Here is a 24525-nt window from a genome sequence, read left to right as displayed (position 1 = left end):
CTCCGGTCCCCCCCCCCCCCAGGGTTCAGGGAGGGCAGGAGATCCGGTGGGTCTCCAGCTCCTCCTAGTCCCCCAGCAAGGGGTCTCTGGTGGTCCAGTCCCCCCTACCTTGTGTGTTGGAGGAGGGAGGGTAGCCTGCCTCCCTCCTCTTCCTGCGATGCCGCTAAATGGCGGCGCCCAGCCTAGTGTATCCTGGGATGCGCTGGGCGGAGCTATACACCATATAAGGGAGAAAACTCCCTTAAATGGTGTATAGCCCCGCCCAGCACATCCCAGGATACACTGGGAAGGGCTGGGTGCCGCCATTTTGCGGCGTCGCAGGAAGAGGAGGGAGGCAGGTTACCCTCCCTCCTTCAACACACAAGGTAGGGGGGTGGGGGGACTGGACCATCAGGGACTCCTCTCTGGGGGACTAGGGGGAGCTGGAGACCCACCGGATCTCCAGCCCTCCCTGAACCTGGGGGGGGGGGGGGGGGTTGTCGTGGGGGACCGGAGGTCCACCGGACCTCCAGCCCCTGTTGCTCGGGCAGGGGTAGTTGGGGCCTGTGTTTGACAGGTTTGGGCTTTTAACAGCCCAGACCTGTCAAACAAGTGCGGGAGGATTGTGCTGAGCGCATGCTCAGGCACAATTCTCCCGCACTTCTACCCCATAATCAGAGATAATTGCGTGCTTAAATTTGCATGCAATTATCTCTTATCATAGGTCTAATAATGCCCCGTGCTGTTCCAGCGCTATTTTTGGAGCGCTGTTTGGAACAGTGCGGGGTTTTTGATCATCTGTCTGTTAGTGAGTTCCACTTTAAATACAGCATTCGGTTTTGCTGGCCATACTTTTTTTTTTTTTTTTTTCCAATAATTTTTATTGATAAACGACAGAATAAACATTACTTCCTTAATTCAAAGTGGACATTTGAATATTTCCTTTTTGATATACAATTCTTATATTTCTCTCACTTTAAACATTCTCTTTTGTCCATCATCTATAAATCTGTAAATAAACATTGACAAACTTTAATTTTAATTTTAATTTTCCATTTCTCCCCCCCCCCCCACCCCCACCCCCCCCCCACCCTCCCATCAAGCGCCTATTACTAACTCACTTGGGTCATTGCTCTGATATGTGTCCAAAGTTCATCTTGCCTGTTATAAATTCCCAAACGTTTATCAGTTAATTTCTCCATCTCCTCAATTAGGGAAAGTTTTAGAATCCAGTCCTGCTCTGTTGGTGCCACTTGCTGTTTCCACAGCCGAGCAATAACACTCTTTGCAGCTGTCAAGCTCATCCTCTTCAGACGTCTTTGCCATTTGACTCCTCGTCTGTTCCCCAGGCCCAGCAGGCACCATTGAGGCTCACACAAAAAGTTCTTGCCTGTATGGGCAGTTATCTTTGCAGTTATAGATTGCCAATACATTTGTAATTTCCCGCAGGACCACCAGATATGCAAAAAAGTTCCCACATCCGTTAAACATCTCCAACAATACTGGGAAGCCCCTGGAAACATCATATGTAGTCTATATGGGGTAAAATATCATCTCGAGAGTACCTTGAAGGCATTTTCTTTCAATAACACACATGTTGATGCCTTGTTGACCTCCAGGATAATGGCCTTCCATTCATGAACTGTCAATTCCTTTTCCAAATCTCTTTCCCATCTAGTCATATACAAACATTTTTCAAAACTCCCTCCCCTTATAAATTTATACAACCGGGATATGACTCCCTTCATTGTTCCCAGTGAGCCCCACATATTTTCTAGTACTTCATAGTCCTCCGGATCATTTCTTAACCATCCTTGTGTGTAAATGTAATGTTGGACCTGTAAGTAGAAGAATCTGTCCCTATCCAAAACCCCATAGTCTTCCTTGAGTTCTGTGAACAATCTCATTTTCCCATCCTCCAATACATCTCGAAACCTCAATATGCCCCTCTCAGCCCACCTCTTTGCTACCGGATTTCCCCACCCCACTCTAAAAGTGGGTTCCCCCCGAATATAAGCGTATGTAGATGTTTTCCTAGTTTTCCAGAAGCGTGCCCTAAGGGAACCCCATAGTGTCAACAAGTGCCCAACAAACGGATTGGTAGTAAGCCTGCCAATAGTAGGGTAGGCTGAAGATGCCCATATTACTGACTGCAGATTATGTTGCTGCACCATCTCCTGGTCCATGTGTGCCACCACTGACCATTTCTCCTGACCCCACATGGATATAAGTTTCAATTGTGCTGCCCAGTAATACCATTCAAGGTTTGGAACCCCTCTCCCACCTAACTCTGTCGCTCGCCAGAGCAGCTTCCTACTAAGCCTGGGAGCCTTGCCCCCCCAAACAAACTTCACTATAGCTTGCTGTAGGGATCTCAGCTCCTTTCCAGGGATTGCTACCGGTAATGTTTGAAACAAAAACAAAAGTCTGGGCAATACATTCATCCTAACCGATGCTATCCTTCTCCACCATGACAGCCACTTTCCCGTCCAGCCCTCCATGTCTTTACGTATTTGCCGGAATAACGGTATATAATTTAGCTGATATATCTGAGAAATCTGAGCAGGTATTTGGACTCCTAAATATTTAATATTATCCCTCCTTAATTTAAAAGGAAAGTTTCGAGAAATCTCCTCCATCCTAGGTTGTGCTATAGACACCCCAATCATTTCAGACTTATCATGGTTTATCTTAAAGCCCGAAAGCCTACCAAACTCCTCCAGCTCTGTCATCAATATGGGAAGATGCAGTCCCGGGTTGTTTACAAAAAATAATACATCATCAGCAAATAATGCCAATTTATGTTCAAAGCCACCTATCATTATTCCTGGAATGTCAACCGATTCACGCACCCTCTGAGCTAAGGGCTCAATCGAGAGAGCGAACAGCAACGGTGACAGCGGACACCCCTGTCTGGTACCCCGTTCAATCTGGAAAACAGATGTATATCCCCCATTTACTTTAATTCTTGCCACAGGTTTCTCGTATAATCGTTTTATCCATCCTATCAACCCCTGGCCAAACCCCAGATGTTCCAGAACTTCCCATAAATAAGGCCAGTCCACCCTGTCAAACGCTTTATCGGCGTCCGTACTCAAAAGGGCCACTGGAATCCCCCTCTGTTGGGCTGCCCACATAACATGTAAGGTGCGTCTAATATTATCCGCCACCTGCCGCCCCATGACAAACCCAGATTGATCAGTATGAATCAGAGAAGGCAGGACCTTTCCTAACCTATCAGCTACTACTTTAGATAAGATCTTAACATCTAGATTTATTAACGAGATGGGGCGATAGGAGGCACACACCGCCGGATCTTTTCCTGGTTTCAAAAGCAAGGAAATCCCCGCTTCATGCATACTCCCCGGCAATGATTGGCCAGCCAAGCATGCATTCCCAACCCTCAGCAACAAGGGCCCCACCTCCCCCACAAATGTCTTATAAAACCTAGCAGAATACCCATCCAGGCCGGGCGCCTTTCCTCCTTGGAGACCCTTAATCACCCTTTGGATCTCTTCAAGACGAAATGGGGCCTCTAAATGTTTACGTTCCAAACTTGATAACCTTGGGAGATGCAGCTTTCCTAAACCCCTCCTGATTTCTTCCCCCCCTACCCCCCTCTCACTGCTGTATAACTTCTGATAGAATTTTTCAAACTGATCCCTTATTTCTCCATCTCTATAGTACATCTTATCGCCCGCCCCTTTTATTTTTGTTATTGTGTGGCTCCTTTGTCTATGCCTCAAAAGATGAGCCAACATCCGTCCAGATTTATTTCCGAATTCATAAAACTTCTGTTGGAGTTTCGTATGCAAAAACTCCACGTGTTCTACCTGCAATTTCTCTAGTCCTGCTCTACACTGTCTTAATTCTTCCAGGACTATCCCAGAACGTCCCTCCTGGTGACAACATTCTAGTTTCGCTAATCGTGCCCGTAGGTCCAACTCCCTCTTTTCCCGTTGCCTCTTTTTCCGTGCTCCCCATTTAATGAAGTGACCCCTCACCACAGCCTTTAGGGCATCCCACAATGTGCCATCCAAAACCTCGCCAGTGTCATTCACCAACATATAATTCTGAATGACCTGGCGAATGTCATCCCGCACCCTACTATCCCCAAGAATCAATTCATTTAATCTCCAAAAGAGTTGGCGCCTTTCCTCTGTCAAACCCTTGAGCTCAAGCTCTACGGGGGCATGGTCAGAAGTAGAGATGGACCCTATATGTGAATCAACCACCTGATCCCACAACTGGCGGCTACACCATACCATATCAATTCTTGTGTAAGTATTCTGAGAATGAGAAAAGAAGGTATAGGACCGCTGGCTTGGGTGTCTCAGCCTCCATACATCCACTAAATCTAAATCAGAGACAAGTGATTTTAACTGTGTACAGTGTGCTGAGGACTTATCAATCAGCCCCTTTGAATGATCCATTGATGTCATGCTGGTATTAAAGTCCCCACCCAGGATCATCCCCCCTTTCTGGAACTGGAAGAGCTCCTTACCTATCCGAGTAAAAAATTCTCCTTGTCCCGAGTTGGGGGCATATATATTTACTATGGTCACCTCCTTACCATACAGCTGACCCCTAATCGCCAGGCACCTTCCCAAAGTATCCCTATATACTTCTTCTATAACTAGTGGGATGTGTCTACGGATGTAAATCACTAATCCTCCCACCTTGCCCCCTCTAGCATCACAGTGTGAGATACAGTCACTATACCCCCTATGTTTAAGTAGGTGTACATCCCTCTTTTGAATGTGTGTTTCCTGCAATAATATAATATCCCATTTAAGTTTCTGCAATTCCCTATGTATCAAATTTCTCTTCTGTGGAGAGTTCATACCATTAACATTCCATGACCCAATGTGTAGACCCTTGATCCCCTTCCCTCCCCCCCCTCTCCCCCCCTGCTGGGCTGAGCCAGTAGCCGCCAGCCAATAGTAATGAGGAAATCACTCCCCGCCGGAGCTCATCACCCTCTTCCCCACAACAACATTTCCCAGACCCCTCCCCCCATATTTCACAAATTGTTTAACTCCCAGAACCTGTTCAAACAATAAATAGACATCCTATAACAACTCCAGTACAATCCCCACAACTGCAGACCCTATTTTCTTTAACAATACCCCATGAAACCCATGAGGTAGCTGAAATCCTGTATATCTCTTGCGTCCATTCAGGGTACTTTAATCTCTGTTGATAGCTGTGAAGTATCCTCTCTTCGTGGGCGCACTCTGTGCCAAGATGACTCTTTTTTTATCTTTGCTGACATACTTGATCTCCCCTCCGAAGCTGCCGGAGGCAGGTTTGTATATCCCAGCTCTGTGAGAACCTTCCAAGCCTCTCCCAGCGTAACCACTCGTCTGGTGATACCTTCCGCTGTAAACTGGAGGCCAAATGGGAAGATCCATCTATATCTGAAATTAGACTGCTGGAGATATGTAGTCAAGTCTTTAAATGCTCTACGCCTCTGAAGAGTTCCCAGCGCTAAGTCTTGAAACACCAAAATTTTGTTATTATCCCAGAGTAACTCACCCTGGGATCTGGCTTTCTTCCATATCTTGTCTTTGATAGTATAGTCTTTGAAGCATACAACAATGTCCCTAGGTTGCTGGTCTCTCCTGGGCCCCAGACTTCGATGTACCCGATCAAATCTTATTTCAGATTCCTCCATATTGGTCAGCCCCTCATTATTTATGTCCAATATTCTGGCACAAATTTCACGAATCACCTGTGCACAGTCTTTGTTCTGGTCTGTTTCTGGGACCCCTTTAAATCTCAAATTATTCCTTCTGGAGCGATTTTCCAGATCCTCCACCTCTAATTGCAATTTTGCTTTTTCAGCTTGCACGATCGTGAGAGCAGTGCGCAGGTCCTCCATTTCTCCCTCCACGTGCTCCAGCCCTTCTTCCACCTGCTCCACCCTTCCTCCAATCTCTCTCACCTCTTTTTGGATGTCTGTGACCGCCTCCCGGATAGTTTTCCGGACCGCCGACATTTCAGCCTTTAAGGCTTTAAACCACCTCGCTACCTCCTGTTTAGTCAGCTCGGTATCACTTTCCAGATGATCCGCTGGGTCCTCCGTTTCGGAGCCAGAATCCGCGGCGGCCATTTTGTTTTTAACTTTCTGCTGGGAGCGGCTCGTGTTCGCCGCCTCGTTTTTCTGTGTCGCGGCGAACTTGAATTTTTCCAGCCGTTTTCGTGTCGCCATTACTTCTCTGTATCTTTCGCCTCAAAACCGCCGATCTCGGGGGTTAGGGAACCAGGAAATAGCGCAAGTTTCTTCGCTGCCCCGACGGAGCTCTGGATTCAGGCTTCCATCCCCGACGGTGACGTCACTTCCTCCTGCTGGCCATACTTTTGAAAGCAGATTGAGAATATGGAAGCAGTTCAAAAAAGAGCTACTACAATGATACACGATTTACTACACAACTAAACAAACAGCAACTGAGGCTCTGCCCACTGAAATTGGCTGTCTGCAAAACAATGCGTACCCTGAATGCGGCTGAAAGTACTGTACATGTGTGGTTTCCTAATATGCATACTTTCAGTTGCATCCACAAGAGTTTTTTTCAGCATGCATCACTCTCACCCAGAACCTTTGTGGTCTTTTAGTCAAAAAATGTATCCAAGAAAAAAAAAAAAAAAGCAGAAGTGTCTGTGGGTATGTTTTTTTCCCTTAGGAATCTCCTCTTCTGTTGTTGATCCTGCGTTTCTCTCATTTTAAACAGAACAGCGACAGCAGTTAGTTGAGGGGCACGGGGTGGGAGCCTGGTGTTAGTTCACATACGCACCTTAAGTCATTTAATCATGGGGTGTGGTGGGTAAGGGGGGGGGTTATTCGCCTCCTCTCTTAGTAGGGTGGGGGTGTGTCTCGATTTCATGTAGTACCTCACTTGTAAGGCTGGCATACACGTAGGGGGGAATGGGGTGGGTGGGATGGGGGGGGGGGGGGCATGGTATTCATAGCCAGTTATTAGAATTTAATTGCTGTATGACCTACCTCTTCTCATTTGTCGTTTCAAGGAGAATAAATTGGGGCTGGTGAGGGAAGCTGGGTAATTTAATACAGTATGGTTGCTACCTGTTGGAGGTTTTGAGGGTTTGCCAAGTCATTTTAATTAACAGTACTGTGTCTAATTTGAGAGGGGGGTGGGTTATCAGCGTAAGTTGGGGTAGGGAGAAAATGAAAAAATCTTGATGATGGAATATCACTTTGTCTTTGTTTAACATGTACTATGTACCAGTTTGTTGGCATGTTAACATGCCGTATCATCAATAAAAATTGTTGAAACTAAACAGAACAGCAGAATCAGCAGTGACAGAGGTGGCTCACACATGGATCCACTGAAACAACAGAAGGGACAGCATATCGTCTGTAAGGGTGCTGGGAGGGGTAGAGGAAGAAATTCCCTGGTTCTGAATGTGAGGAACCAGAAGAGCTGGGGGGGGGGGGGGAAGAAGGGGAGGGAAATTAAAAGAGCTCTGGGTCAGGATGAGAGTAATGGCTGACAGCTGCAATGGAAAAAAGAAAGCCGTAATTGAGGGTGCAGAAGGTAATAACAGTGGCCAAGTCTGCTGTGAGGAGGGAGGTAGCTGTGAATGACACAGGTTCACAGTGAAAAATACATTTCATGGCAACAGGTGGATTTTGTGGCAGTTGCTGGATAAAATTAGAGCAAATTGAAGCCCTGTCTGTTTTTGATGTTTGTGTTTTGCTTATTTCGTACAACTCAGAACGATGCTCGAGTGCATAGAGAAGAGGAATAGCCAGCAGAATAAAAGAGATGATAATGTCTCTGTATAAGCCTCTGGTGAAATCTCATTTGGAGTATTGTGTACAGTTCTGAACAGTGCACCTTCAAAAAGATGCAGTTGGTTCACAGGGCAGCTACTAAAATGGTCAGTGGTCATCATAAAGCGCACGGGTACAGACTTAAAGATCTCAGTATAAATACTTTGGAAGAAAAACAGGAGAGGTGAGATATGACAAAAATGTTCAAATGACTCCATGGTATAAAAGCACAGGAGGCAAGTCTCTTTCTACAGAAGGGAAGCTCTGGAATGAGGAGGAATAGGATGAAGATGAAAGGGACAGATTCGGGGGTGATCTAAGAAAATAGTTCTTTACGGAAAAGGGCTGTGGATGCCTTGAACAGCTCCTCGGTAGGAGTTAAATCACGCTGCACACTGGTCAACCCAGGAGAAAATGACTGTATCTGAATTCAAGAAAATACTGGACAAGCACATCGGATCTCTAGGGACGGAAAGGGAGAGCTGATGGTATGGATGGACAGAGTGGATAAGCCCTATGGTCTTTATCTGCCTTCATTTTCTATATTTCTTATCAGTTTATGTGATTCCTCTATACATAATAAATGGTGTAAATCAGTATTTCCCCATCCTGGTACTGGACTTCTAACACATCATATTCACAATAAGTACGCAAATGAAATGTAACTATGCTAATTCCCTGTGGAAAGCAGAATCGCAGTTAGACCATTTCACTGCAGGCTGCGCGGGAATCTTTTCCTCAAGGCTTTAAAAAAATAAAAGGCCTTTTCCCTGAAAGTACAAAGTCAAGTACTGAACAGATTTCAAGCTACAGACCGTAGAGTATAATCGACCTTTAGGGGCTCAAGGATTGGGTGGGAGGGACAGGGGTTTTACAGGGTAGTGTTTCATGGTTTAATGAGTAGGTGCGGGGTCATATGAGTCAAGACTCATTGCTTAGTAGGCTTTTCATACTATTTTGTATGTTTTGGGGATGGGAGGTTTATTCCGTGTTGCAGTGATGATTTTTTATACCACATAGCGGATGGCCAGGTGATACTTGTTTTGAACATAAGAGTTGCCATACTGGGACAGCATCCTGTTTCCAACAGTGGCAAATCCAGGTTACAAGTACCTGGCAAAATCTCCAAACGGTACATTTTATACTGCTTATCCTAGAAATAAGCAGTGGATTTTCCCCAATGGCTTATGGACTCAAGTACGTAAGTACATAAGCACATAAGTATTGCCACACTGGGACAGATCAAAGGTCCACCAAGCCCAGCATCCTGTTTCCAACAGTGGCCAATCCAAGTCCCAAATACATGGCAAGATCCCAAAAAAGCTCAATACATTTTATGCTGCTTATCACAGAAATAAGCAGTGGATTTTCCACAAGTCAATTTAATAATGGTCTATGGATTTTCCTTTAGGAAGCTGTCCAGGCCCTTTTTAAACTCCACTAAGCTAACCGACTTTACCACATTCTCTGGCAACGAATTCCAGAGTTTAATTGCACATTGAGTGAAGAAACATTCTCTGATTTGTATTAAATTTACTACTTTGAAGCTTCATCACATGCCCCCTAGTCCTAGTATTTTTGGAAACAGTAAACAAATGATTCACGTCTACCCATTCCACTCCACTCATTATTTTATATCTCCCCTCAGCCATCTCTTCTCCAAGCTGAAGAGCCCTAGACGCTTCAGCCTTTCCTCATAGGGAAGTTGTCCCATCCCCTTTTTATCATTTTCATCACCCTTCTCTGTACCTTTTCTAATTCCATTACATCTTTTTTGAGATGTGGTGACCAGAATTGAACACAATATTCGAGGTGCAGTGGTACCATGGACCGATACAAAGGCATGATAACCTCCTCACTTTTGTTTTCCATTCCTTTCCTAATAATACCTCACATTCTATTTGCTTTCTTAGCCACCGCAGCACACTGAGCAGAGGATTTCAATGTATCATCAACAACAACGCCGAGATCCCTTTCTTGGTTGGTGACTCCTAACATGGAACCTTGCATTACGTAGCTATAGTTCAGGTTCCTTTTTCCCACATGCATCACTTTGCACTTGCTCACATTAAACGTCATCTGCCATTTAGATGACCCGTCTCCCAGTCTAGTAAGGTCCTCTTGGAATTTTTCACAATCCTCTCGCGATTTAACAACTTTGAATAACTTTGTGTCATCAGCAAATTTAATTACCTCACTAGTTACTCCCATCTCTAGATCATTTATAAATATGTTAAAAAGCAGCGGACCCAGCACAGACCCCAGAGAAACCCCACTATCTACCCTTCTCCATTGAGAATACTGACCACTTAACCCTACTCTGTTTTCTATCCTTGAACCAGTTTTTAATCCACAATAGGACACTACCTCCTATATCATGACTCTCCAATTCCTTCTGGAGTCTTTCATGAGGTACTTTGTCACAGGGGTGTAGCCAGACCTTGCCAGGAGGGGGGGCCAGAGCCCGAGATGGGGGGGCACTGTTAAGCCGCCTCCCTCCCTCCGGCAACCCCCCTTCCCCCGCTCGATCGCGCCGACACTCTTAAACTCCCCCCCCTCCCGCCACCAACCCTCCCCCACCATCGCCGCCAGCCCCGCTACCGCATGATTTACCTTGATTGCTGGCGGGGATGCCCAAACCCCGCCAGCCAAGAGTGTTCTTCAGCGCTGGAGTTAGTAAACTCCGGCGCCTTCATTCAAGGAAGTTCGTCTGAAGGATCAGCTGGTTTTGACGCATTTACGTCCTGCACGGGGCTACATGCACGGTGCAGGACGTAAGGCGTCAAACCCAGCTGATCCTTCAGACGAACTTCCTTGAATGAAGGTGCCGGAGTTTACTAACTCCAGCGCTGAAGAACACTCTTGGCTGGCGGGGTTTGGGCATCCCCGCCAGCAATCAAGGTAAATCATGCGGTAGCGGGGCTGGCGGCGATGGTGGGGGAGGGTTGGTGGCGGGAGAGGGGTCGTCAGCAGGGGGCCAGGGGCGAATCTGCGGGGGCCCGGGCCCCCTCAGGCCCCACGTAGCTACGCCACTGCTTTGTCAAACACCTTTTGAAAATCCAGATACACAATATCAACCGGCTCTCCTTTATCCACGTATTTGTTCACCCCTTCAAAAAAATGTAATAGATTTATGAAATTATCCAAACCTTTTTTAAACCCCACTAAGCTAGCTGCTTTTACCACATTATCTGGAAACAAATTCCAAAGTTTAATTACAGGTTGAGTGAAGAAATATTTTTTCAGACTTGTTTTAAATTTACTACTTTGTAGCTTCATTGTGTGCCCCCTAGTCCTAGTATTTTTGGAAACAGTAAAAAAGCAATTCACGTCTACCCATTCCACTCCACTCATTATTTTATAGACCTTTATCATATCTCCCCTCAGCTGTCTTTTCACCAAGCTGAAGAGCCCTAGCTTCTTTAGCCTTTCCTCATACGGAAGTCATCCCATCCCCTTTACAATTTTCATCGCTTTTTCTAATTCCACTATATCTTTTTCGAGATTGCTGTGACCAGACTTGCACACAGTATTCAAGGTGCAGTGAAATTATTTTTTACATTTCTGAAATGTGAACATGTAACCTGCATGGAGTGGCAGTTACAACCTAACCACCATACTGGGCAGACTGGATGGACCGTTTAAGCCTTCATATGCTCTCATCTACTATGTTACTTATTATCCTGAGATCTAGCTTCATTGGTTTTCTGAACTGTAGGCATTATAATAAAGTATTAGCTTACCTAAGTAACTTTACAATCTCTAAGAATTATTTGGATCCACCTGTAAGTCTTACTGTTTATTTTGACATTGTTACCAACAGTGCATTTTTTCTAGCAAAAAAGGTGCCGGTACTCAAATGCTAGGCCACCCTTTAAGGGTGGGGTGATCACCCATCCTACAATAGCCAGGACCCTGCAACCAGTCAAAGAATCTATGACAAGGCAGAATTGGTGTGTAGGGTCTAAGCTCTTTCATTTAAACTTGGGGTCCATGGGTCGATTTTAGCAGACAATGGAAAAGGTGCCGGTACTCAGTACCCCCCTCAAAAAAAGCCTTGGTTACCATACATATGATTAATTTTACCTCAAACTTGGTAACTATACAAGCTAGAGCTTATAGCAGTTCTGCACAGAATTTTATAAAATTTCTTCTATCCAGCTCTAGGACATTATTTGCCTTCAACAATTTAACTCAAAAAGGGGGACAACCTTACCTTTGTATCAAAAAACTTCCATTGACACACGCCACAGAAGAGAAAATCAAGTCAATTTGCCTAGAATTTAAAAATATAAAAAAAAAACAGAACAAAATCAGATATTATCAACTTGTCAGTCTACACAGCTCTAGTCAGACTTCAGATGTGAAAGCTCAAAAGGTATGTGCTTTAATAAAGGAACAAAATAGGATTAAAAAACCCAAGAAAAAATTTCTTATCAGATTACATTCAGGCTACAGATGAAAGTCATACTGGAAAAAGAATCAGACTTGAAAAGAGCAAAAAAGTACAACTGGAAACGTTCTGGATGATTCTCTCAGAACAGATATCACATTTGAGAATGTTTATTGTTTTATAATGTTATCTCCTGAGAGAACTATCTTAAATCCTAGTATATGAATATAAGGCGGCTGACATTCAAAGTATGTTGTCTGAGAACTTTAGGAGTTACCCAGAAAAGGTACTGGGTTGAAATTTCCCGAGTTGCTGTCTGTATAACTTTTGACCACATATCTCAAATGTCTAGCCAAAGGTTATGCATTTAAGTCTAGGAGCAGAGATGGGAGTGCCAGGCGTATGGCCTAACCATATCCCAATAGTCAGTGCTATTTTAATTTATGCACATAAATCAGAGTCTTTAAAGTTAATCCAATAAGCTACCTGGTTAACTTTGGGTAGATACCATGCCACTGAGTAAGAGCCCCGAAGAAGGCAATTTTCACATTGTCTGCTTTGCTACATTTGTATAGTTTCTGATTTGCAGGATAGCAAATCTTGGTATAAAAATGAGCCAACTGATGACCCTCTCGGTTATCGGAACTCCACTGCTGTGCTTCTAACCACACTTCCCATGCTTGGCTCTGCCACAGCTTGCTGCCTGTTATACAAGAGGTCATTGTCTTTCAGTGGTTTCCATTTTCTCATAGGAATACTGGCTTACAGCTGGAGAGGAATGTCCCTGGAAGGCAGCAGCAGCAGTTACAGGAGGCCTCCCTCTGCACTTTCACTGCAGACTATGGAAATGCACCATGCCGGCTTCAACAGCAGGTCTCTGTATGTTGTCCACTCCGCTCTCTTTCTACCAAAGTACTTTTAAAACACTTGCAGATGTCCTCTAGCTCCCAGAAGAAATATGTCATAAAGTATATTATATTTTATTAGTACAAACACAAGCGCAGGAACTTACTCTCTGGTTTTCCGCAACTTTTTGGAATTCCCATTTGCAATCCATTTTTCCACCATATTCTCTTCCACAGTTGCAATCCTTGTATCTGGGTTCTGCAGAAAAATAGAAGAGTCAAAAAATGAAGTTCTACATCCAGCAGGTCTTCATGTCTTGCTGTAAATATAGACCACCACTCTAACAGGGGACTGGGGGCTTTAGGCCAAGAAGCAAGGTCTGGAATGTCATTTGTCAGCAAGACTTTTTTTTGCAAATGGAGCGTACTCTACTACACATCACTCTTCAACTACTGGACACAGGGTCTCATTAGTTACAACACTTTTGCTTCCTTCCCCCATAAGGGCTTTATGTAATGGACTTTTTATATCATTGTCTCATTGGCTCCATTTTAAAGTTTCATAAATGCTTTTCATGCCAATGCCATAGGCCTAATTTAAGTTTATGTAGATCAGTTGGGGTCTTGTTAGGAGTTGAATAGAACACATGAAAAACCACAACACTTTCTAGCAGTCTCAATAGGACAGGGGGTATCAAAGAGGCTCCAAAGCAGAAAAATGTATTTTATTTTTTTATTTTTGTTACATTTGTACCCCGCGCTTTCCCACTAATGGCAGGCTCAATGCGGCTTACATGGGGCAATGGAGGGTTAAGTGACTTGCCCAGAGTCACAAGGAGCTGCCTGTGCCTGAAGTGGGAATCAAACTCAGCTCCTCAGTTCCCCAGGACCAGAGTCCACCACCCTAACCACTAGGCCACTCCTCCGCAAGTTGTGCTGTAAATAAAATATATCTGTTAATGAGATAAGGAGCGTCAAAAAGCTGCTGAGAAGGGATGCAGGCTTCTCTTTGGGCATCCTAAAATCTCTTGAAAGGGCTTAAAAAATTTTTTTCAGTGGTGCCTGTCTTTCTTGTTTCATTAAGTTTAACCTGTGATAGAAAGTCAAATACAGACAATGCCACATTTCATTTTAGGTAATTAACAGAAATAAAACAAAAAGAAAAATATGATGATGGACTATTATCTTATTTTCCTTTTTTTTTTTTAATTTTGTTTCTATTTATTATCTTTAAAGAGGGCTAACATGGCAACCACACTGCATATAATTTTCACGTGAACTGACAGAACAGAGAGGAACAGGAGCTGAACCTAATTTAAACACACCTCTAGCGTATCCCGCTTTTTGAAAATATATTTAATGGCTGTTTGCATATTGTAGTACCGTTCAGTTATTTTGTGGAAAGTTTTGTTGTGTTGTTTGCATATTGTAGCAGTTGGTTTTGTTAAATCTTACAGGCTTAAGACAACTTAAGGTATCTGAAGATAGAGACAAATGCAAAGCGCTGACTGTTGCATAAAAGCAAGTGGAAATTAGCAACAACTGGCAATTTGGAAGTTTAGAAATCATTCTTATGAATACACTCCTCTCCACCATAAGGCCAAGGCTTCTATCCAGCAAAATGCTCCTCAGTGCTTTCCAAACCCTGCTATCCCCTGCGAACCCTGAACATGCAGAGGTAAATGCATTTATTTTCCAAGAGAGATACAGTGCTGAGAAAAGTTTGAAACAAAAAGGCTATATTTTGTTATCTATTCAACAACAAGCATGCTTTTGTGAAAATTGCTTCCAAACGCTGGTACCACAAGCAATTTCAACACACGTGAACCAGCTGACAGTTTCGTGGTAGACAAGATTAACCCAGCCAGTCCTCACGTAATGAAGCTGTATGGGGTACCATAAGTACATAAGTATTGCCATACTGGGACAGACCAAATGTCCATCAAGCCCAGCATCCTGTTTCCAACAGTGGCCAATCCAGGTCACAAATGCCTGGGCAAGATCCCAAAAAAGTACAAAACATTTTATGCTGCTTATCCCAGAAATAGTGGATTTTCCCCAAGTCCAATTTAATAATGGTCTATGGACTTTTCCTTTAGGAAGCTGTCCAAACCTTTTTTAAACTCTGCTAAGCTAACCACCTTTATCACATTCTCTAGCAACGAATTCCAGAGTTCAATTACACGTTGAGTGAATATTTTCTCTGATTCGTTTTAAATTTACTTCATTGTAGCTTCATCGCACGCTCCCTAGTCCTAGTATTTTTGGAAAGTGTAAACAGACGCTTCACATCTACCCGTTCCAATCCACTCATTATTCTATAGACCTCTATCATATGTCCTCTCAGCCGTCTTTTCTCCAAGTTGAAGAGCCCTAGCCGCTTCAGCCTTTCATCATAGGGAAGTCGTCCCATCCCCTTTATCATTTTTGTTGCTGTTCTCTGCACCAGTGTTCAGGAGACAGCAGCAATCTGTGAGCAAGTGGAGGGCCAGAGAACTTGTGTGTACAGTGAAGCAACTGGTAAGGTTGCCTTTTGGGGGGCACTTGGCTCAGAAGGCTTTCTTTGTTTTAATTTTCATATTTGGTATCTTGCATTTTATCTATATCCCTAAGCAAAATAAAATAGAAAATCAATTAAAATACTACAAGACTAGTAATCATAGACAATACAGGTTTCTATGCATAGTAATCTAAAGACAGCATCAGCCCTAGAAGAACTGGCAGCTAAATTTAACCCTGCCATGCTCTTTGAGAAACTGAAGTTCTATCTCTCACGACGGAATGATAGATCTGGTTTATGCTGTACATTAAGCTGTGGGGTAGCTTGGCCTCGGTGTTAATTCATCACTGTCCTAAGGTCCTAGACTGGTCTGTTAAATACCTTATCTTGCTCCTCTGCTCGGCAGAACACGATACTCTGGTCTCCATCAGCAACAATATTAAGGTCTTCAGAGGTACACGGAACACTATCTAGGGAAAAGAACGAACACATCAGTAAAGATTAGCAGGGACACCATGCCCACCCAAAAGGGAATTTTGCAGACTTCTCTGCACTCCTGTGCATTTTTCTACACTTTCACTTCTTAAATACTATTTGTTCTTGCAATTCTTTATTAGGAAATTTTTAGAGATCCAATTCTGGAGTGCACATTGTGGACACTCCAAACAGCTTCCCTTTGAAAATGCCCCAGAAATATGTGTTGAGGAGAATTTCCCCCCCGCCCCATGCACTTTGCAAGGGCCTGGCATATAGAATTAAGAATACGTGGGAATTTCAGCCAACCCGTCTTAACCCTGGCCTCTGTTCTATGCATATTCCCTGGGGACAGTCTGAAAACCCGTCTAAGTGTGGGGACAGCAGGATAGGTTTGGAAAGCTCTGATCCAGATTTGGCAAGCACAAGACAAACATCTGTTGTGCTCCAGTGAAATAACCGAATTTTAGTGTGTTCACACCAGCATGGAAACTAGCATACCAGGTAATTTCATAGGAAGTGGAATCAGCTGCTCATGGTTTGACCCATTTCCCAGCTGCCCCTGTTCTCCGGCACCAAAAGAATACACTTTTGCTAAAGAAGGAACATAGGCAAGCGTGTGAGACCTGTAAAGGGAAGGAACAACAGAAATAAGTGAAGGTGATGACACAACTGACCATTAGTAATATCTAGTTTGGATTCTGCGAATTCAAGTGTGCAATGTACATAGTCCAATCTCATAGTATAAATATGGATGTCTTTTGGAATGCAGGTTGGAAAAAATGTTCTTCATAATCCTTCACAGCAACAGGAACTAAAGGTGAATGATAGCAGTAATAAAGACTAATACACCTAGATATCTGTCTCTGTATCTATAGATTAATACATAGCTGTCACCTGCCCAGGGGGATGAAGATAGCTTCAGGAAATCAGATCACCACGTGAGAAGAGTGGCAGCAGTTCGCAGGCCCCCTAACAGGCTTATTTTTGAAAGAGAAGGGCGCCCATCTTTCGACACAAATCGGGAGATGGGAATCCTTCTCCCAGGGTCGCTCAAATCGGCATAATCGAAAGCCGATTTTGGGCGTCCTCAACTGCTTTCCGTCACAGTGACGACCAAAGTTCATGGGGGTGTGTCGGAAGCATAGCGAAGGCGGGACTGGGGCGTGCTTAACATATGAGCATCCTCGGCCAATAATGGAAAAAAGAAGGGCGTCCCTGACGAGCACTTGGCTGACTTTACTTGGTCCATTTTTTCTTGCGACCAAGCCTCAAAAAGGTGCCAGAACTGACCAGATGACCACCGGAGGGAATTGGGGATCACCTCCCCTTACTCCCCCAGTGGTCACTAACCCCCTCACCCTAAAAAAACTTTAAAAATATTTTTTGCCAGCCTCAAATGTCATGCCCAGCTCCCTGACAGCAGTATGCAGGTCCCTGGAGCAGTTTTAGTGGGTGCAGTGCACTTCAGGCAGGCAGACCCAGGCCCATCCCCCCCTACCTGTTACACTTGTGGTGGTAAATGTGAGCCCTCCAAAACCCACCAGAAACCCATTGTACCCACATCTAGGTGCCCCCCTTCACCTCTTAGGGCTATGGTAGTGTTGTACAGTTGTGGGGAGGGGGTTTTGGGGGGCTCAGCACCCAAGGTAAGGGAGCTATGCACCTGGGAGCAATTTCTGAAGTCCACTGCAGTGCCCCCTAGGGTGCCCGGTTGGTGTCCTAGCATGTGAGGGGGACCAATGCACTACGAATGCTGGCTCCTCCCACGACCAAATGGCTTGGATTTGGTCGTTTCTGAGATGGGTGCCCTCGGTTTCCATTATCGCTGAAAACCGGGGACAACCATCTCTAAGGCCGACCATCTCTAAGGCCAACCTAAATGTTAAGATTTGGGCGTCCCCGACCATATTATCGAAACGAAAGATGGACACCCATCTTGTTTCGATAATACGGGTTTCCCCGCCCCTTCCCGAGGATGCCCTCAGCAAAACCTGGGCGCCCCGTTCGATTATGCCCCTCCACGGGTGTCATCTCTAATACACTCTGCATTTTTGCACCTCTTCTCACTTCTCACATTAAAGAGCAAGCTATGTTGGGAGGTAAGGCAGGAGAGATAACTTGGCACTTTCCGCCTGCTCCTTTGGATTTCCAGCTCAAATCAGACCAGCCTTTATTTGGGCTATGGCACCACACACCTTCATTCACCACCATGTAGGGGGGTTTTACCCCTGATCTACAGCCTTGCTGTTTCCATGAAGGTCTTTGGCCGAAACCCCTGCTCTTTTGAAAACTCTCAGCACCTGCACCCTAAAAATCAGCCACTAGGTGTCACTACAGTAGAAGAATGGGCTAGCCCTTCTATGCCTCCTCGAACATTGTACTAAGGCTCCGGCTTAGTGCTCAGCCTTAAAGCTTCCCACACACTTCTCTGCCTTGGGGCTGAATAGCTAATAGCTTTATTACCATTGATTTTAATATGCTGTGCATTGCTGTCTAATGCATGGCAATGTGTAGTGTTATCTTCTGCACAAAACCCTTTCAGCAATGGCCCCTCTATCAGTCTTCTCACAATTCTGCTAACATATCACCCCCCTCTCCTACCCTTTCACTGAAATGCAACCGGTGACTCACATATCCAAACATCCCTCTTGGTTCATGTAGCTTTAATCTGATGAAGGAAAGGTAAATCTCAAAAGCTAGTCACAAAGGCATTAGTTCAGTAAAAAAGCATCACCTACAACTTGTTTAATGACTTTAATTTACAATGTGAAAAGAACATTTGCCTGAAGTTGGTCACTTCCACTTTATTATCTTGGATCATAAACTCTCCCTACTGAACTTCCCAGAAGCCCTGCTCACAACGACAAAACTGGCAGGTGCTGGGATGGCTCACCTTCCGCAGGCCACCTGAGACACCCGGACGCCAAACAGCTCGGCCACCAGACGAGGATGCAGCTCATTCTTTTTGGAATTGTGGCCCAGCTGCCCACAGCCTCCAGCTCCGAAAGTCATCAACTGTCCATCCTGGGCAATGAAGGGAGAAAAGCAAATCAAACTCAATTTCCACTTTTCAGCAAATCTTCAGTCATAAGACTGAATCCATCAATGAATGTAACATTAAAGAGTAAACAAAGTATACAGCATAAACGGAATACATTTGGAGATACTGTGAAAATTCTGTCTATGATATGTCTTCCACTTGTTATGCTCTCTGCTGTAATAATGCATTTCATTATTCTGTAGTAACTAAACTCATAAGACCAGTGGAGTACCAAGGGAGGGGTGATGGAGGCGGTCTGCCCCGCATGCACGCTGCAAGGGGGTGCAGGGAGCAGCTATACTGCTGCCGGGTCCACTGGTTCCCTGCTCCTTCTGATGTTACTTCCTGTTCCGGGGAGGTAACAGCAATGCACTTGTGGGGGAGGGTAAAGGTGATGCGCCGGGGGGGGGGGGGGGTGCAGCGGTGATCCGTCTCAGGTGGCAGCCAACCTAGGAACACCACTGCATAGGACTTAGCTCTTTGTCACTGCTCTATTTTAAAGGGCCCTTTTATTAAGATGCGCCGAAAAATGACCTGCGCTGGTGTAGGCACATGTATTGCACGTGCGCAAATCCAATTTTCATCGTGCGTCCATTTTGGGCCTGAGACCTTAATGCCACCCACTGACTTAGCAGTAAGGTCGTACGCCTTGTAGCGCTATAGAAATGCTAAATAGTAGTAGTAGTAAGGTCTCGGGTGATAATTGCAGCGAGCATACACTGCCGATTACCCCCAGTTAGCACCACGCAATAGAAAATAACGAATATTTTCTGATGCGCGTATCGGATGCACATAAAAATTAGAATTACTGCCCGAGGCATGTGGTAGCCGGGTGGTAGTTCTAATTTGACGTGCGTTGTACGTGCCTTAGTAAAAGGGTCCCTAAGTAACTTCAAACATTTAAAGTATATTTTTTTGAATGTCTTGGATTTTCTCCTCATCCACTGATATATTGGGTGCTTGGATATTTTTGTCTCATTTTTTATTCTTTGGTTTTCTTTTTATTTCAAATTGTACTTATGTATTGCCTTATCACACATCCAGTCATCAAAACTCGGTCTTATTAGTAGCCCACAGCGAAAAGAAACTAAAATGAATACCTTCAAACTACTCCTAATAATCTACTCCTTAACACTGATCCACTTAACACTAACCACCCCACTTGCAGAAAGTAACATTATACACATACTATAAAATCATAAAAGATTGATCAGATACACCACACCTCATCAAACTGACAACAACTTAAACACCAACATGCGGACAACCACCACAGAATGCAAAGAAGGGTCCAAACAAACTCACCTCAACAAAGAAACGACAACTAATAAAAGTCCACACAACACCAGACGCAGAAGACCCATTCCAAACAATCCAAGTGGGCTACATCAACGCCAGATCCGCTGTAAACAAAACAGCAATACTAACAGACTGGATCATGGCAGAAGACCTTGACCTACTCTTCATCAATGAAACCTAGATCCACAACCAAAAGGACCCCATAATCCTAGACCTGTGCCTCCAGGATACAAAATCACAAACTGGACCAGAAAGGAAAAGAGAGGCGGAGGAATAGCACTAATCTATCGATCCCACTTTACCACCGAAACCACTGCTGAGTCCATGACACCTCAACTTGAAATTGCCTCAATCAGAAACCACAACAAAACCCCTACGCGATCATTTGAATTGTGTCTTGTTTTACAGACCTCCAGGTAATTGGAAAGAAGGTCAGACTAACTTCATGGGCTTCATTTCAAACACATGTGTAACCAACTCAAATGTACTAGTATTAGGAGACATCAACCTTCACTCAGAAGACCCAAACTCAACACACACACGAGAATGTAAGGAATTCCTCCACCTATAGGATCTCAAATGGCCACAAATGCAAGCAACCCACGTCCAAGGGCACACACTTGATCTTATCTCACACAAACTTTCAACAGACCAGAACCTAATAATAACAGATATTAAATGGACAGAAACACCCTGGCCTGATCACTACAAATTAAATTTATCCCTACACTGGCGGAAGAAGGGATTACACCAAATCCTACAGCACAAGAGGTCAAGTAGACACGAAAACATTCTGGCAACAGATATACAACAATGAATGGACAGCACAAACAGACTCCATATATTACCTCGTGGAATGGGATAAAAGATGCAAATGCATACTAGATGAAATAGGACCCTTATGAACAAGAACTTCACGTAAGCATAACTCGATACCATGGTTCAATGATGAACTGAAAAAGCTAAAAACTCAATCCTGGAAACGCGAACGAGCATGGAGAAAAACAAAAGACGAACACACACTCAACACATGGAAACAATCACAAAGAAAATACAAATACGCAATAAGACAGACCAAAAGATCATACTATAAAACTAAAATAGGGACAGATTACAAAGACACAAAGAAATTATACCAACTCGTGAACAAACTCCTAGACACCAACTTCGTCACTTCATCGAATATAGACATCCCATCTGCAGACAAACTTGCTAAGTATTTCAATGAAAAAATTGCAAACCTATGCAACATGCTACCGCAGGACAACACTGACATCGAAATCTTCCTTAATGAGTTGGACCCAACCACTGGAGAATACCCGGCTGACTGAACCTGGTTAAAATTTACCCTCCTTACCTTCGATGCAGTTGCACAGGCGATCAACAGGTTCTCCAACACTCACTGTAAACTAGATACCTGTCCCAACTACCTAATGAAATCCGCCCCTGACCGCTTCATAGCAGACCTCACATCCCACCTAAACTACATGCTTCAGCAAGGTCTCTTCCCTAAGGAAAATGGCAATATCCTACTCACTCCGATACCAAAAGACACCAAGAAAAAAACAAATGAAATCACTAGTTTTAAAAGTAACTACCGTCCAGTAGCATCCATCCCGTTGTCAGTCAAACTGATGGAAAGCATGGTAGCCAAACAACTTACAGATTATATAAACAAATTCTCAATATTACATGAATCACAGTCAGGTTTTTGCCCCCTCCACAGCACAGAAACAGTACTACTCACTCTCCTAACCAAATTCAAGCAGGAAATAGCAATAGGCAAAAACATCCTTCTCCTCCAATTCGACATGTCTAGTGCATTCGACATGGTAAACCACAATATATTAATAAGATTACTAGATACGTTCGGGATTGGTGGAAACATACTTAGCTGGATCAAGGGTTTCCTAACCACAAGAACATATCAAGTAAAATCAAACTCGAACATATCATCACTGTGGAAAGCTGACTGCGGAGTACCACAAGGATCACCGCTTTCACCGATCCTCTTCAACCTAATGATGACCCCACTAGCCAAGTCCTTATCCAACCTTAATTGTTTCATCTATGCAGACGATGTCACAATATTCATTCCTTACAAATCTAAACTGACAGAAATCACTAACGAAATCAAGATCAGCTTGAACATCATGGACTCTTGGGCAAATGCATTTCAACTAAAACTAAACAAAGAAAAAACACACAGTCTCATCCTCTCATCCCTATACAGCATGGATAACCCCACAATTATCAACACCCCAGATTACACCCTCCCTATCTCAGACAGCCTGAAAATCCTCAGCGTTACAATGGACCGCAACTCAACACTAGAGAGCCAAGTGACATCCACAACAAAGAAAATGTTCCACTCGATGTGGAAACTCAAACGTGTGAAACAATTCTTCCCGAAGGGAACATTTCGCAACCTGATACAATCAATGGTACTAAGCCATAGACTACTGCAATGGAATGCGGGATGCAAAGAACAAACCTTAAAGAAACTTCAGACTACTCAAAACACGGCAGCTAGGCTTATCTTCTGAAAAACGCAATTTGAAAGTGCAAAACCCCTTCGCGAAAAACTACACTGGCTCCCAATCAAAGAACGCATTGCTTTCAAAATCTGCACTCTGGTTCACAAAATTATCTACATTGAAGCTCCGGGATACATGACAGACTTGATCGACCTACCAACTAGAAACACAACTGAATCAACATGAACATACCTAAATCTGACCTACCCAAGCTGCAAAGGACTCAAATACAAATCAACTTACGCGTCCAGTTTTTCCTACATAAGCACACAACTGTGGAACGCATTACCAAAAGCCTTGAAAACTACAAACAACCACCTAAGCTTCTGGAAAACACTAAAAACTAACCTGTTTAAAAAGGCATACCCTACCGATCCAATATAAATGCCTGATCTCTGCAACACAGCAAAACTAAAGAACGTAATGGACAAAACACAACTTTTCCGTTGTACGATTCCCTAGTGTGGCTGTGCCACATGAACTTTATCTTACCACAACATCACTTTGAATTTGTTTACACCGGAGTCTGTAACGCCTCTCCGGTACTATGTAAGCCACACTGAGCCTACAAATAGGTGGGAAAATGTGGGATATAAATGTAACAAATAAATAAATAAATAAATAAATAAAATAAATCTTTTATCTTCAAGTGGTATTCAACCTTGTACATGCATTTTTAGTGCCATTCAATGTCAAAATAGCTAACTATTTAGAACATCAAGATGTGAGAATGATTGAGGCTTCCACAAACACTTGGCCTTCAACTTGAATAATAAATTGGAAGGGGTGCATCTTACCTAAAATGGTGTTCAACAGGCTGCCCACAAACTAGAGATCTTTACCTCTAGGCTAAGAAAAGTAATGATTTAAGGGGTCAATATTCAGCCTACTAGAAAGCCGTTTCTGGCCGTGGGCTGCATGAACTCCAGATATTCAATCCAGGACATGTGCAGCTCCCAGGATGGGTATGACTGCCAACCAGGAAGTTAACTGGGCACCAGCTGATATTTAAACTGGTGCTCAGTTAACTCGCTGCTTAAGACAGCTTTTCTAACTTTATGCAGTTAATTAGCCTGTTAGTGGACTGAAAATCGCTGTTAACCAGCTAAGTTTCCACTCGGCCTTATCTGTACCCCCAGACCCGGTTTTAGCATAGGTGGTTAGAGGGGATATTCAGTAGCACTTAACCAGATAGTGCCGCTAAATATTTCTGGATACCCGTGTCCAAGTTTTAGTACATGTTAATCTGGCAGTGCTCAGTTTGCCCTAGATGTCTAAACGTTGGTTACTAAGATGGCAGGGGTGGGAGGTGTGGGGATGCAATTTACCCAGCAAGACTGGAAATTACATCTATAATGACTATGGTCCCCACAGGTGTGTATCTGAACTATGATGCTCTCTCTTTGAATCAGAAGTTCCATCTAATGTTGTCTTCATCATACTGTATGATCTTTTACTGCAGTCTCTGAAGAGATAGGCATCAATCTCCAGCATGCTGGACTCCTCACAAACATATGCCAACCTTTGTAAGAACCGCAGTGTGTGATTCCCCACAGGAGACAAATACCGTTCTCTTATGTTCCAAGGATGCAACAAGAGTTGGGCAACATTGACCTAGAATGGGGAGGGGGAAATAATCAGGAACATATATTGATAG

At 43.9% G+C, this 24525-nt stretch overlaps 1 protein-coding gene across 1 annotated transcript in view; it reads right to left on the bottom strand.

The window, feature by feature from the left end:
- LOC115462111 (E3 ISG15--protein ligase HERC5-like) overlaps positions 1-24525 on the bottom strand; it is a 178594-nt gene that overhangs the window by 114534 nt on the left and 39535 nt on the right. Inside the window, exons 5-10 of the mRNA XM_030192148.1 lie at positions 24391-24482; positions 18886-19016; positions 16491-16615; positions 15897-15985; positions 13183-13274; positions 11994-12053 (exon numbers count right to left, since the gene is read on the bottom strand). Coding sequence (XP_030048008.1) covers positions 11994-12053; positions 13183-13274; positions 15897-15985; positions 16491-16615; positions 18886-19016; positions 24391-24482 — 589 coding nt within the window. The remainder of the gene's footprint in view (positions 1-11993; positions 12054-13182; positions 13275-15896; positions 15986-16490; positions 16616-18885; positions 19017-24390; positions 24483-24525) is intronic.

Source organism: Microcaecilia unicolor, chromosome 2 (genome assembly GCF_901765095.1).
Source record: "Microcaecilia unicolor chromosome 2, aMicUni1.1, whole genome shotgun sequence".
Classification (NCBI taxonomy): domain Eukaryota; kingdom Metazoa; phylum Chordata; class Amphibia; order Gymnophiona; family Siphonopidae; genus Microcaecilia; species Microcaecilia unicolor.
Note: the sequence above shows the minus strand (reverse complement) of the source record. Positions and strands in the feature narration are given on the sequence as shown.